Consider the following 15,880-nt stretch of genomic DNA (forward strand, 5'->3'; position numbering starts at 1 on the left):
TATAGGAAAGGAGCTTGGTGAAAAACATAAGCAAGCACTATACAGAATTTTCAATCTTATAAAAGATGAATTTTGAATGTTGCTTGTGCCTCAAGCTGTTAAAAAGTGAAATATTAAAGGACTTGGAGGAGAAAAAAGATCATTTGAATATGAAATGCCCAGCTGAATAATGCCTTCTGAACCCTTCTAACAAAGATCTGTATGCAGGAAAGAGGAAATCTCACAACAGGCAGGGGAAAAAAAATCCAGCACTATTAACCTTGAAATACATGAGACTGAAGTAACTTATGCAATACAGTAACAGTTTCCTCAGTGGGATTGCTAGTTGTCCATAGATACGTGTAGCAAACCTGACTTATAAAACTTTTTTTCCCTAAAGACACTTGTTCTATAGGGAGTCATACTCTCAGAAATAAAATCTACAGGAATTATTCTCACACTTTAAGTGAGTGTATGCATGCTAGTACAACAATGAGAAAACAGCTACATCAATCTGAAGTGTTTCATCCAAATTCCTATTACTACAGAAATTTTTTTACTAGTAGTTAAACTTAAAATAGTAGAAAATGAAAGAGACACAACACAACTAAGTAACAGGTCTTGTATTTCACAAATTAATCTCCACACTGGCTTCAGAGGAACACTCATGTTAAAGATTCCACTCATTTTGAAATAAAGCAATGAGAGTTATCTACTCACTGAAAACAAAAATCTGGGTAACAAACCATGAACAATTTTTTTTAAAGCTTTTTAGTTTAAATTTTCAGATTAAATAATCTATTTACGTTACTGATTTAACCAAGATTTAAATTTTATCCAAGAAGTGATCTGGGGATTCATAAGTATCAGGTTAATTTATTTATTTAAAGAAATAGCTCTTATGCACGTGTATGTATATGAAGGTAGGTATGTATATGTGTACGTATGTATGTATATATGTACACACATTTATTTGAGAGACAGTCTCTGTATCTTGCCCAGCTGGAAGTGCATTCATGGGGTCTAAACCCAATAATGCCTGACACGGCTTTGACCTGCTTTGTTTCTGAGCTAGGTTAGTTGCACTTCCTTAGTCTGGTGTCCCCTTGCTCCCAAGCACTCCCCATATTGGTGCAAGACTTAGTGGAGTTACACAATTGGCTTAGCCCTATTAAAGCTCAGATGTTCTGAGATCAAATGATTCACTAGCTTAGCCCTGCCCCCCCCCAATGATTACAAGCATGCGTGTCATCATGCCTGGCAGCAGTGTTTTTTTAAAAAATTTTTCCACAGACAAAATTATTCACTTTCTAATTGTTCCTTAAGCTACTGAGGAAATCTCAAGGTATTATTTATTTGATAATATTTATCGACTTATTAAATACTACATATTTTTCATTCATTAACTATTCAGTCAACTAGCTAGGTATCTACTATTTGATAGATGGAATCAAAAGTTTAATGGTGGTAAGCTGGTGACAGCCCACCTGTGAGTCTCTAATATTAACCTTAGAGTTAAATGTTATAAAGAAAGAAGGCAATCTTGCAATATGTTAGAAATTTAGATGAAAGGTAAATTTTCTACCCCCTTCACTGTTTTGAAAATTTGGTTAATCTGGATGTAACATCACTGAAGGAATAGCAATTAATTTTTTTTTTAAACTCTAAATGAGCAAGCAGGGTTCAAATAACATAACCTATTTAGGAGTTGTGAACATGAAATGAGTAGTGCTCTGAGAAACTTTTCATGGACTTATGACCAGTATCTTAAATAGTAAAATAGGATGATGTCTTCCTTTATATTTTGTCTTTTCATAAGCCTTCCTGTTAAATAAAAGCTAACTTTATTACTTATCCATTCTATTCCTATTTTGTGATATATTTCTTAGTAGAGTTTAAATCAATCCACTATTTATATCTGCGAATAAGTGGCATTACCGTAAACAATAGGTTGCGTCTCTGTAGCTTGCTCCTCTTCTTTTCTCAGAGATTCAGAAGCATCCAGTTTATCCACCTGGAGGAAAACAGGGAATGTTAATCAACACCCAAAAAGGCTTCACACACCTATTTTTTTCTGGCAGAAAGTGGAAAAGCCTTAGTGTGTTAAATACTGTCAAAACCGGACTTGAAAGAACATTCTCAGGCCCCCTCAGATTCAAATGGTTATGGTCATACATCAGTCCAGGTTGTTTTTCAGCAATGTTGTTATAAACCCTCAAGAAGGAGGGATTTATAACTGTCAAAAGCTCACGCCAGGCTAAAACTGGACATGCTAGGATGCAGCCTGAGGGAAGGAGGAAGAGGAGAGGGAACCATTTAAACTGAAGTTTGCCTCCTAGTTAAAGGGGACCAGAAGAAACTGATGAATTCTTGGAAAACAGGAAAGCATCCCTCACCAAAATACAGTAACTTTCTAAAAATGGAGAACCAGCAGGCTAACTTGACAAAGATCAACAATGGCATTGTAAATTGTACTTTGTCAAGACTGTATGGCTCCTAATGACACAAGTTAAGTCTTTCCTGAAGCTTTCAAGACCTAAGGAACTCCAAGTTCCATTTTCTTTTTTAAAAGGCTACATATTGTTATTACTTGGTTTCTACCTAGCTTTATTTTGAACAAACTCTTTTTGTACATGTAACTATACTTTTATTTAAAGGCCAGAAAAAGACTATGGGAGGCAGTGTGGTATAATGAAAAGTTGGCCTGGCTCAGAAGGACCTGGGTTCAAGCCTCACCTCTGACACATCAGTAGTGTGACCTCAAGGCAGACCAGTGCCGAAGGCTACTCAGAACAGCAACTGCAGAAGAGTTACTGATATGCACTGATAACAGAAATTCCTCATACCAATTAATCACAGATGCAGGTCCATTCTGCAAAGACTAATATACTAGCTACTTTGCTAAGTGGCTACAGTCGCACAAATGACCAAAACGTGTGGAAAGGAAGCAATAGGATCCCAGAAATAGGGCTGCGGAGAATCCACTCAGTTTAAAGTAAACATGGAGTGGGAGATAGGGGGTGCCAAAGGCAGAGAGGGTGTGTGTGTGTGTGTGTGTGTGTGTGTGCAAAAGGCAGGCAGTAATATGTATGCATGTTTGTGCATATGGGGGGGGGGCAGGCAGTAGAGAGAGTGAGTGCATGTGTGGGTGCATGTGGGGGGAGAGAGGGAAGGGGAGAGGGGACAGGCAGTAATGGCCACTGGGGCCTGACCAACGACATGAGACTACAAAGAACAGCTATCATTACATATGGCCAAGTCTCCCTATCTTATTAAGTTTTACTTTCAAAGTCATGGTACCTTAACATACAATAAAGGGGAAGAAAGTTTAGTAAGTTTCAAAAAGACATGGAGTTATAAATACCAAAACGTTATGAAAAAGTTGTAATAATCAAGAGATATCTATCTATATCTATTTATCTATCTATCTAGATGGCTGTTAAAGTGTAAGCCCTGGCTTTGAGGTTTCACAATGTAACGCATGACAGCCAGGTTTTGTCTCACACACTTAGTAGCTGCGTTACCCTGGCCAACCAACTGAACCTCTCTTAGCTTCAGTTTCTAATCTGCAAAATGGAGACAACAGCCATAGTACCTACCTCACAGGGTTGTTATGAGACTCAAATCAAATAAACATATATATATATAAAGTGCTTTGCTACATGTGTTAGTAATTAAAGCATTAGTTACTGTTTGGTTTCCCAAAAGTTAACTCTCTGCCCATAGTGGATCCAATAGTGAAAGGTTTCCATATACTTAATATTTTATATTATGCTATAATCCATAATAATTATGCAAAAGACCAGTTTACCTACAGAAATTAAACAGTAAACTGAAGGTCAACCATAGACTCTTCAGATGAAGTGGGGTTATCCTTCCCCAGGAAAGTGTTCTACAAAAGGCAAAGAAAGGAATATTGCAGCCTAGGTGTTTATGTCCCAAAATACCCTAAAAAAAATGACAAGCTAAACACTAGTATGTAAGCATTATTATCCAAAAGTACATTTTCTGCAAACTAGACTTAATCCATCAAAAATAAATTCACAGCTCTAGAGTCTGTTAACAAAGCTCTATGCCAAATTATTACTTGGGATCTTATGAAAATTCCCAAAGTCAAATCATGCTGATTAATTTACTCAAGCAACTATTTAAAAAATTACAGATGTTTATAGGTTTTTAAGGGGGAGGGGAGAATCTTATGTAAATGCCTGTTTAAAGTTCACATTAGGGTGATATACTCAACGTAACTCCTATTATAGAGAAAAATGGAAGATTTAGACAAGCTAGAATGTTGAAATGCCCAAGCACAGACATAGGCAGGCTGGGCACAGGAAAGGAGGAATACTGAAGGGGTAGCATCAAGCTAAGCAAAAAGTTTAGATTTTTCCAGACACAGGGACAGCCTCTGGCACAGAAATATCCAATTTTAGCTTTCATTGACCCAGTTTGCTTGAATGAAAAAGCAGAGAATGTTTTAATGAACACAAGCTTTTGTTAAAAGAGCTGTAACAAAAGTTTCTGATCCTTGAATAAAAAGACAAGTAAGCATGTCACTGGGTTCAGTTCATCCACGCTATTTGAAAGATCATTAAAATGTAAAAAGGCTTTTCCACAAAGACTGCAATAAGCTGCAGAGGAAAAGTTAACATGCAGTCAGTTATTTTGTGTATGTGTGCATGAAAAAAAGGCAAAAGTACTGAAGCAAGAAGTGAGGTCTGAAGATGGTTGTTGCCATACAGGCTCCCAAGAAACACACACAGCCCACAGCAATGCTCTAGAGTTTCAGAAATAGTGTGATGTAATTGCAATGACTGTTGTACATGCTCAGTTTAAACAATGCATACACTGCAGTTCAATTACCCGTTTTTCACACACACGCTTTCTTACTGCCTTGCTTACTAGCTGCTGAAGAGCCTCACACACAATGTATTTTACTCAGGTTTGCCCTAAGTTCCAGTGGTGACTTCATTTGGGTTCAAATGCTTTTAAGAATTTGTGTCATCCTCCTTCTGCTTTCCCAGCCCCTGGCCACCAAACACATTCTTTGAATGTGATACAAGTTTTCAAAATCTTTCATTTATATTGGGATGCAGACAAGTCTAATCAAGGAGGTAGGGGCTATAAGTAACACTTAGTTTGATCTTCCTAGGAATAAACAAACATCAGGAAGAGAACAGACCGATAGGGGTTTTAAAGGCACATCCGATGCCGAAAAAAGATAGCTGCTAATACTGTGGTCATCATAAAATGAAATATTCCATGCTGGCTCAGCAACAAGATACAGCAAGTTAAACTGCATTAAACTTAACTCTTAATTAAAAAGAATTTAACTTTTTTCTTGAGAATGAACTAGCACCATAAGAACTGGACACCCAGAGAAACATGAGGAAAGTCACTTCGGAAGCAGCTAGTATCTTCTCTCTACTTTCAGCAAAAAAATTAGTAATAATCAAGAGATCAGAAACTGGATCACAGTCCTTCAATGTGAAGAAAAGCCTTTAGGGCACATATTTTTCATCAACTGTCAGGCAGGGTTGCAAAAGTCAAACCAGAGGCTGTTTTAATTTAATCTGTTCCATGTATTAGAAAGAAAATCCTACTATGGTCCAGATGCCCTGACAGAGAAATCTCTTATACTTTTGGATTGAATAAGGAAAACAACTCAGTATCCTATTTTTTTAAAAGATATTTTTAAGAGACTGTGAACCAACTACTGATTAGCCTCCTGCCCTTCCTAAAGGACTATTAGCCGATTAGTAGCAAACATCTACTAATTTCCTACAGCTCTATTGTAGATATGTTTCAAAGGACTTGCAGAGGCTTTAGTGAAATTTTGTTGGGGGGAAAAAAAGCAGCAGCAGCAGTGTAGAAAAGGTAGGAAGGAAAAAAAATCATGCAGATTTCTTAGACTTAGTCCTCCAGACTTAAAGATGGAAAAGAATCAACTTTCACCTTTTCCTTTATTGCATCAACCTGCAAAGGAATTCAGAAGGTGCAGCTTAGAAAAAATTAAATTCCATATTGAGCATAAAAAGGTAGAATCAGCAACAAAGGTTTAGGGGAGAAATAATTCACCACTAAAAAGGTACAGGAGAAGTGAAAACAAAGGGCACACTGGAAGCAAACTTTAGAGTTAAATCAGTTTAACTTCAAAGCCTATTGCAAAAAAGTGTATTTATACTAAAGTCTGTGAGAAGCAACTTAATCCACAGTAAATGTATAGCACTTAACAGCAGCTGAGAGTCCCTCATCACAATACTGGCTGTTAAATAGCACATTAGAAAAGATCTCTTTGACTATGGAGAGAAGGTAACATTTCCTTGACTACTTGATTTTTATAGCACTTTATTGATGGATCTTTTTTTTTTTTTACTTTAACTGAATATATTGGAACCTAAAAAGCAGTTACTTGAAGGAAAAAAGGAATTGTAGTTTTATGTGAAGCATTAGGCAAATGTTCTTTAAAAAAAAAAAAAAACAATCAGGTATGTCAATCTTGTCAGGTATGTCAATCTTGTGATTCAGCCATATCTTAGGCACCTATCTTATTCCTTAGGATAGGATAAATAGGTCCTCTTGGAATATAGTTCCCTATGTTAGAATCATGAAATCACTAGATGAGGGAGTAGGGTAAGGAAGGTACAAAATCTTTGTTGGTTTACAAAGACTTTCCCTTATTCCAAGACCTGAAACTAATCCCAGAGGAACTGTAAAGAGTAAAGTGGCTTTATTCTAAATGTATTTACATAAAATACAGCAATTCCAAAAAGGGAAGCTTGGTAAGACAAAATTTAACAAATGGAGAATTAGGCCCCCCAGTTTAATTTACTTGTTAATGTAAAGCTATGTCAATTTCCTTTGATAGTCAATACCATTAGTTGCAGCCTATCAGAAAAGTATGTGCAGCTTCCTAAGACCACAAACACACCATTGCTACTACTAAAAATCAAGCCACAAAAGGAAATAATTGGCATAAAGGCAATTTATATATACATTATAAACATCTGGCTAATGCAAGTGAATTATTACTTGAGACTTCTGAGTACTGGATGGGGGAAGGACTGTTCTGAAGAAGTGAGTTCCTTTACTAAGAGATTAAAAAGGGTGAAGAGAGGAAGAACTTAGAAGTGACCTTACTCATGTATACACAAGGGTGATATACTGAGAAGTCATTTCTAAAGAAAAATTTTTTTCCAGTGCCTTATAGACGTCAATGTGGGCGGGGCAGTGGGGTCAAGGAGCCTGAGTAACAAGAATAAGAGCCATTTTTACATAACTGATATGAAACCAAATCTACTTAAAGAATCTCACCTTTGGAATCTAGACTATACACGAAATTTTGCATTTGCTTGAAGCAATTACTGATGAATATGCTTAAAAGATATCTCCTTACCTTGGACAAGTATTCCTTCATGACCTGGATAAAATAGGGCATGGCAAAGTCCATGATATTGTGTCTCCATGCAGTTTCCAAGACAACATCTGGCCTTAAGAGATCATAACAGGTGAAGAGACAAGCTCCAAAGCACTCTCTCTTTTCTTCCTGCAAAAACCACTGTAGCAGTTCTTCTGCCAACTCTGTATCTTTTGATTCAGAGGCATACTGCATTGCATCCTAAGAATAAGAAAGGAATTTTTAAAAAATCAACTAAACCAGACTGCTCAGGGGCAACCAAGCAACCTAAACCAATGCTTTTTGTGTGTATGTGTGGTAGAAGAGGGCTGATTAAATTTTATTGTCAGTTGAGACACAAGTCCTACAATTATAGTGCATCAAGGTTTTAAAAATCATGAGAGGAACAGAATGAGCCCCTTACGTTAAGGAGGATGTAGCACCCTCAAAATCATCCTAGTCTGATTTGAGTCACGCTAGATGAGAAAACAGAGCAATACTGCTTGCCCAGAAATTAAGTTTAACTCCAGTTTACTAGTTTAGTTTTATAAGGCTTTTTTTTTTGAAGGGAAGAGGAGATGGAAAGAATAGCAGAACTCAGTAGAAGATTTCACACTGATAAACTGATTTTGCATTAACTAGACTGCCCAGGAAACTAATGTAGTACTTTAAGAGTTAAATACTTTGATCTGTGTCATGTAAGAGTTTTGATGTCTTCCTTCAGGTAGACAACAATGATCATTTTATAGAACACTAAATCTGAAAATATCCCTTGTGGTTAAGACAGAAGTTTATAATCCAATTTTAGAAATGGTCTTTTTTCAAGTTTTTTTTTCCTAATTACTTAACTTAGATACCTCCCCCTTCCCTTGTATTCTAACTTTATCTACCTTATAAAGTCGATCTTTCTTGCATAGCTCTACACTCTGTTTCCAGCGATTGTTGCCTTTGAAGAGATATGCAGCAATTCTTCTAAACTCAATGAGTTCATGTTTCTCCAAACGTTGAGCAAGAGAGATATTATCAAAATTGTCATACGCATCTATTGACGTTCTCAATGCCTTAAGAAAAAAAATAAATTAAAATAATAAAGTAATGTAATGTCTTTAAAAAGTTGTATTCAGTCCTACTCTGACCACAGGCCCCACTGAAACAAAACCTGCCATAATGTTTTGTTTCCGAACACTAGCCATATGCATAATCCACAAATTTCTTCCATCTAATTCTGCTTGAATTATAAAAATGTTGATAACAAAAGCAATGCTTTGAAGGTTTGATTTTCTTTCAAACATGCTCAAAATTGGCAAACAATTCAGATTTGGCTGTGAGGTTTATAGATTTGTGCTCTACAAATCAATTTCTATCCTAGGGAGATAAGTGGATCTGGTCTAGACCAACTGCCTATTAACTTTGCTGTCTTAAGAATCTTCACTGAAAAGTTTGATACAGGCAAACATTTGCCCTTCTGTCAGTAATCAAACCAACATCTACATAGCGCTTTAAAATATGTAAAATATTTCAGGTATATTATCTCATTTGAATTCTATGAGTTGGGTATGTATAGGAAACTTAAGGCTTGGAGGCAGTAAGTGATTTGCAGGTGACTAGTATTATCAGGGACAGAATTTGGATCAAATACTTCAATCACCATATCAAACTGCCTCACTACTTATAGGCTAATGGTAAAGAAGTAGAGAAAAAAAAGAATAAAATGACTGGAACTGTTATGTCAAAGTAAAACTCAAGTTTTAGGGGCTTAAAGGCTCAGATTCTATTCTTTCTGTTGCTATATAAAGGCAGTCAAAACTTTTCCCTCCACCCCACCCCCTCAAAAAACCACAACCAAACTAAAAAACTTGACACTTCTACTGGGGTTTTGGAGCATTCTGTTTTAAGTCATTTCAGCATTTACACATGAAAATGTTTTAAGCCTCAGAGCACCGCTATTTAGGCTCCAAGTCACATAAATAAAACTAAATTAGTGTTGCAAAAAATCTTTTATTAGCTACAATCTACTTTATAAAACAGAAGAAAAGTATAAAGCAAAAATACAAGGTCTTCCAATTTACCCAAAACGTTTTACCTGGTAATCTTCTTCTGTAATGAAGAGGTTATTCAATGATTCATTCACTGATTTGTTGTTATGGTTTTGAACTGAGCGTAGGTATGGTTTAACCAGTGGAAGCTGTTTAACCTTTGAAATAGATTATGGAGTTAATATAGCACATTTTAAATTCAAGTTACTTAGAAAAAATACTCAGGGGCTCAGATAAGCACCCTCTAACTAGGATTAGTTAAAACCATTACCTTACTGAAATAGTTGACAGCACGAGTGTGATCCAGTCTTGGAGACAGTACCATCAGCAGGTCATTTAGTAGCAGAGGCTTGAATTCTAAATAGAATTGTATTGCTCTATAATATAGTTCCACATTGGCTACCTGAAGTGGAAAGATTCAAATATAGGTTGGAGTTAGGTTTGTTTTAATACAAAGAATTCAATATATAAAGACTACACATTCTGATGGCACATCTACCTTGGTAATGATATCTTTAAATTGTCCTTCTTTCCATGCATCTGTTGGATGATTCATCATAGTAATTATGGCATTGTCATATTCTTCATATTTATCGTATAAAAATACCAGCTCTGCCCAAAGATGTGCTTGTTCTGCAGCCCTTAGCACCTGCATATAGGAAGAAAGATTAAGGTTCTAGTAAATGTGTGCTAATTCCCATTAATACATTTCAAATAGATTAGTATTCAGTATTACAGTTTTAGCTACTCAGCAAAGATGATCTACCTTTGGAATATTCACTCTGGACCAGAACAACTCCAAATGTTCCCTCATTTTCTGTGGCTTGAATTTTGAGTAGAGAATTGCTAATTCAGTAAACATCCCCATGTGGGCTCGCTCAAGCCCCAGTGCTGCTTCCAACATGGTTATCAGTTCTTCAAAGTATCCTCGATCCTGAAGGAAAGAAATGCACCATTCAAACAAGGGCTGTTTGTTGTGGTATGTGGGGGTCAAGCATGTCAAAGACTCTTCTTCATTACCTGATAGTAGTTTATGAGCTCCTCCAGCTCATCTGCGTGCACCACAATATGAAGCCCACACATCTGAGCCAAACGGAATTCTTTCCCATCTACACAGGCAAAGCAGACCTAGGGGACGTGAAATACAGATGATCATCTATAAGAAAACAGGTACATGGCTGGCTGATGACCTAACGTAGGTATGGGGTTACTGAAAGCTCATTCCTAGGGACGAGCAAAAGTCTGAAAGTTAATCCTAACTTTTAAAGATATCCGAAAATTGTTTCCAGGTACCTCCTTCCACGTTCTAGTACTGTTAGCTTTCCGGGCCCCATCAACAGCTGCCTGATATTCACCCAAGTGAACTAAGGTAGACGCCAAGCGGCCAAAATTGGAAACATTGTTGTACAACAATTTAGCAGCATCATACATTTTCTCATCATAACAACGGTCCCCAACCTGAGAAAAGAAAACAGGTGGTTATTAGTCTCAGCCATATGTAATACTCTTTCCACCTAGCTCCTGAGCTGTGATTTGCTGATCCTGATCAGGCTTCACAGAAGAGCTGTTTAACTGTTTCTGAAAGAAACTGAGCAAGAACCTTACTTGTTGAATGTGAGCATTATTTGGCCCATTGATGAATTCCTCCAGCTCTGCAAGGCGATTGGTCTTAGCCAGAGCAAAGATCAGTTCCGTTTCTACATAAGACTCACGGGCCTTCTTGCGAGCCATTTGCAGGTACTTAACCAATTCTTCCCAGTTGCCTGGAGAGAGAAAGGAAAATAAGCTATGTGGAAAATCCCCCTAGAAAGCCCTATTAATAAAGTGAAGAACCTTAAATGGGTATCTCTTCATTCCCCTTCCCTTGAAAAAGAGTGACCTACAGGAACAGTGATAAAGTAGATGAGTCTGGAATTATTCTATCTTCCTGTCATAACAGCACAGATTTAACCAGTTTCTTTTTCTTGATAAGGCTAAGAAAAATCTTATTGTTTTAACAGGCAGGATAGGGAGCCCCTCCTACTCACCCCCATCCTCATAATGGGAGAAGACATAATGTAAAAGAAGCACATGACTCTTAGGCAGCATTCTATGCAAGTTTAAGTTTAGGAAATATACTTTCAAGTCTTTTGTTTTTTTAAGACAGGTTGACACCTGAGAAGTCAACTTAAATTTCCAGATTAGATCTTCAGATCCATGATCTAAAGAAGGAAATCATCTCAGAAACTATTTAATCCAACCCCCTTGCTTTACGGATGAGGAAACTGAGGTCTAGGGTCAGGTCTCATGGGGCTCCAACACAACTCATGACTATTCACTACTCAGCTTTAATTGGGGCCTAGATAACATGTGTCCCTGAAACATATGAAATCATTATTAGTCATACCACTAGTATTAGCAGCCTGAACAACTTCCATGTAAGATGAAGGATCATCTGCTTTAATATAGGAATCAATGGCTTCTTTCACCATTCCTTTCTGCAACTGAGCCTTTGCAAGCTGACTCCATACTGCAGGTTCATTGCAGCGTTCAGCAAACTCATATGCACGATCCAGGTTTCCAATGTGTTCAATCAAGACCTGATAAATAGATTTTTAACAATAAGTAGGGTGAAGGCAACGGCTAAATTTGTTAAATTGGGGCTATTCTACTACTAACAGAAAAAAAAAATTGGTGGCAACTTGCCTCTTTTATTGCTATAACAAGAGTGTGCGCAACTATTAACTTGTATGAAAGGAATATGAGGTTAAATAATTTGCCACAAATGGTTGACTGAAGTTTTACCTGCACAGCTGAAGTATTGACATCAAATTTCCTGAAAATGGCAAATGCCTCCTCAAACAATTCATTGCTGATTGCAATATTAGCAATATCTGGAGCATCATAATTATCTAGTCGGTTGATATATTCCATAACACGGGTACGGTCGGCTTTAATTGCAGTGAGGATAAGCAGGTTTTGCAGATTCCTGTTAAGGACAAATTAGCATCACTTGAAGGTAGTACGTTCAAGAAACAATATTAGGCATAAATATATATGAATATCAAATCTGGGTGACAGGAAAGAGAAGGTATGCTTATGCTGGAAGTATTCATAATCATAGCAATACAAGAAAGGACTCCTTTCTTTCATTCTTCCAAGACTTACTCAGGCTGTAGTCACAACAAAAATAATTTAGCTGTGCCTTTGCCACCATTTATAAAAATCTTATACATGATGTGAGCATCAAATGGAATGTACCATGAAGAGACATCACTCACAACATACCTGTGTTCACTGAACACCGAGTTGTCAAGAACAATTTTCTCCAATAGTTCGATGAGTTCATTGGGAAGGTCTGCAGTCATGAAAGCCTTGACAGTAACAGAAACCTCTTCAGGATCCTGAGTCTCAGACAAGGCTGTCTGTACAACCTAGAAAATTAAGAACAAGAAACTCAACTTAAAGACCTGCCCCTCTCTCCTGCCCTCTGCCAGTTACAAGAACAGCCAAAACTTTCCAAGCATCATAACAAATCTTACCTGGTCAATCAGGGGCCTCCTGTAAGGGTTGCTCTCTAAGAGAACACTACCCCAAAGCTCTGGATCCTTACGGCGAACCAAATAGCGGGAAAGACTTTTGAAAAGAGAGTTTTCATTGCAAACCTACATAACAGTAGAAAGAAAGTTTGAGACTTAAAGCTATGTCTAACGAGCTCCCTCCTACCAAAAAAAACCAAAAAGCCAAAGCAACAACACCCTACACCTATTTTCCACTGTTAAAAAAAAAAAACAAATAAGCCTATAGTTCTATCCATGACATAACCAAAGAAAAAAGGTATTCACGGATTCGAACATTCTTTAAAATAACCTTCTCCAGCTCTGAGAACTACCTAAACCCGTCCCCACACATTCTTTGCATGTACAGTTGATTCTGAATCTTTTCTATTTACAATATGAAGGATACGCACATTAATAAGTTCCAGATCACACTGGCCACGTTCATAAGCCACACATGCTAAGTGGGGATCCCTCTTCTCACAATACTTTCCAACAACACGACTGTCATAATAGGGATTTTCACGAAGAAATCTTTCCGGGTTGTTGTTACTGTCAATGTAGATTTTAGCTAATGCATTGTGAGTAGCAGGCTCCTCACAACCCTCATGAATTCTGGCTTCTAGCCAAGGCAGTAGAAGTTTTAATCTAGGAGAAAACACAAACCTTTATTATAAATACCCGTCTGACCCTTGGTGTAAATGCCTAAAATGCAATATTTGTAAAGCACTTTGCAAACCGTTAAAGTACAACGTAAAAGTTAGCTACTACTATTACTACTACGTTATCTGAATTGTTAAAAGAGGCTGCCAAAGGGAAGAGCAAAATATTCTTTCCTGGTAATATAACAGATAACTGTTGTCAGTGCACAGAGCATCTACACCTGATGAAATTTTCAAGTGACCTACAAACTGAGCTTCTGAACCTACACCAGTATCTGACCTTGTGAGGTATCACTCAAATACAGCCATCCATAAGACTCAGCTAGAATAGCAACTCAATGAGGTAATATTAAAAACCTTAGCTGTTTAGTCAAGAACTATCTTATCTGGGACTACAAGCCAAAGGCCCAGAGGATGAGCTAGATTTCAGCTCTAAACAGAGAGCCTTGTTATTTATGGCCAAAGGAGAAGTGTCAGAAATGACGACTAACTGGGAATACTAATACTGACTGGTAATAAAACCTTCTCCAAGAAAGATTTACCTGCTCTAAGCAGGCTTTGGTCACATAGCATCTTTTCATTAGATAACTAACTCTACTTCTGGTCATCACTTAAATCTTTGCACAGAAATAGCCAAAGAGAAAGCAGGATTCCGATTTTAAGTTCTAAGTACCACTGCAGAATCATTATCTTATTGTAATAAAAAGAGTGAAGGTGGACTTAAGATTCTAAAACTATCTGTAGATGTTCAATGTTGCCTGCAAAACAAGTTTAATTATCTGATTAAGATTTCTAGATTAAGGCAATATAACAAAAATTTTGGTGAATCAGACATTAGTTGACCTCTGGTCATTTAGTCTTTGTCTTTTAAAAAGAAAAAGACAAGAGGATGATAGAAATATCTGGCAATTTAGAATGAAACCTACTATGTTTATCTTTTTAAATGTTAAAATATCTACTTCAAACAACTGTAGTGTCTAAAAATAACTTGATTCCTGTTATCTCAGCACATCTTAGCCACCTATGGCAAATAAGCTTTAATTTCTCTCCAATATTTGAAACATAAGCTTTAAGTTATATGAATGTCATCAAAGGTACCATTCATGTCACTAAAAAAAAAAAAACATTTATTAAAGCACCTAAATATGCAAGGAATTGTGCAAAGAACTTCACAAATATTATTTCATTTGATCCTCACGACACCCTGGGAAGGAGGTGCTATTATTATGATTACTATTTTACAGCTGAGGAAATGGGAGGCAGGCAAAAATTAAGAGATTTGAGGCAGCTAGGTGGCACAATGAGTAGAGCACCAGTCCTGGAGTCAGGAGGACTTGAGTTCAAATGCGACCTCAGACACTTGACACACTTACTAGCTGTGTGACCTTGGGCAAGTCACTTAACCCCAATTGCCCTGCCTTCCCCCCTCCAAAAGAAAAAAAAAAAAACGTGACTTGCCCAGGGTGACACAGCTAGTAAGTATCCAAGGCCATATCTGAACTCGGGTCTGACTCCAACCAGTGCTCAATACACTGCATCACCAGCTCATGTAAAAACCTTGACCTAAAGTTCTCTAAATTTTAAAATTTTCCTGTCCTCTTTGGATACTTCTAACTAGTTATACAAGTTCTTTTACAAGTATCAAGATAATATTCCTATTTGTTTTGCTCTAGTCTATTAGTAAAGCAAGCTTTGTCTAGCTACAAAATCAGATGATCTAACCATAATTAGACAGCTAGCCCACCTACAGTACAAAAAGCAACATTTTTCCTTGGTGATCAGAGAAGTTGGGGAGTATAAGTTTAAGATATCCTGTCATGTAGACTTGGGACAAGGCATTTATACAACTTAATCAAGATTTAAATTTATACCACATGTACTATTTGAGCACTGCTAGCTCTGAGTTTTTATGCAGAATTCATGATTTCATATCATAAATGAATCATGTGTCAGTACAGAATTTTACATTTATCAGAAGTAATATTTTTTTTCTTTTTTTTAATTTATTTAACATATTTAGTTTTCAGCATTGATTTTCACAAGAGTTTGAATTACAAATTTTCTCCCCATTTCTACCCTCCCACCCACTCCAAGATGGCGTATATTCTGGTTGCCCTGTTCCCCAGTCAGCACTCCCCTCTGTCACCCCACTCCCCTCCCATCCCCTTTTCCCTTCCTTTCTTGTAGGGCAAGATAAATTTCTCCGCCCCATTGCCTGTGTATCTTATTTTCTAGATGCATGCAAAAACATTTTTGTTTGTTTTTGAACATCTG

The 15,880-nt window shown here is 37.0% G+C and overlaps 1 protein-coding gene across 2 annotated transcripts in view; it reads right to left on the reverse strand.

Moving 5' to 3' along the window:
• The window catches only part of CLTC (clathrin heavy chain), a 75,650-nt gene that overhangs the window by 3,433 nt on the left and 56,337 nt on the right, over nucleotides 1–15,880 (reverse strand). Inside the window, exons 17-32 of one of the 2 annotated variants that reach the window (XM_036757632.1) lie at nucleotides 13,358–13,592; nucleotides 12,930–13,052; nucleotides 12,676–12,821; nucleotides 12,193–12,376; nucleotides 11,795–11,987; nucleotides 11,014–11,171; nucleotides 10,702–10,866; nucleotides 10,429–10,536; nucleotides 10,175–10,342; nucleotides 9,908–10,057; nucleotides 9,680–9,811; nucleotides 9,456–9,566; nucleotides 8,263–8,433; nucleotides 7,373–7,594; nucleotides 5,932–5,952; nucleotides 1,918–1,993 (exon numbers count right to left, since the gene is read on the reverse strand). In XM_036757632.1, coding sequence (XP_036613527.1) covers nucleotides 1,918–1,993; nucleotides 5,932–5,952; nucleotides 7,373–7,594; nucleotides 8,263–8,433; nucleotides 9,456–9,566; nucleotides 9,680–9,811; nucleotides 9,908–10,057; nucleotides 10,175–10,342; nucleotides 10,429–10,536; nucleotides 10,702–10,866; nucleotides 11,014–11,171; nucleotides 11,795–11,987; nucleotides 12,193–12,376; nucleotides 12,676–12,821; nucleotides 12,930–13,052; nucleotides 13,358–13,592 — 2,363 coding nt within the window. The remainder of the gene's footprint in view (nucleotides 1–1,917; nucleotides 1,994–5,931; nucleotides 5,953–7,372; nucleotides 7,595–8,262; nucleotides 8,434–9,455; nucleotides 9,567–9,679; nucleotides 9,812–9,907; nucleotides 10,058–10,174; nucleotides 10,343–10,428; nucleotides 10,537–10,701; nucleotides 10,867–11,013; nucleotides 11,172–11,794; nucleotides 11,988–12,192; nucleotides 12,377–12,675; nucleotides 12,822–12,929; nucleotides 13,053–13,357; nucleotides 13,593–15,880) is intronic. The other variant, XM_036757633.1, reaches the window with a different exon arrangement.

The sequence above is a fragment of the Trichosurus vulpecula genome, chromosome 4 (genome assembly GCF_011100635.1).
Source record: "Trichosurus vulpecula isolate mTriVul1 chromosome 4, mTriVul1.pri, whole genome shotgun sequence".
NCBI classification, from domain to species: domain Eukaryota; kingdom Metazoa; phylum Chordata; class Mammalia; order Diprotodontia; family Phalangeridae; genus Trichosurus; species Trichosurus vulpecula.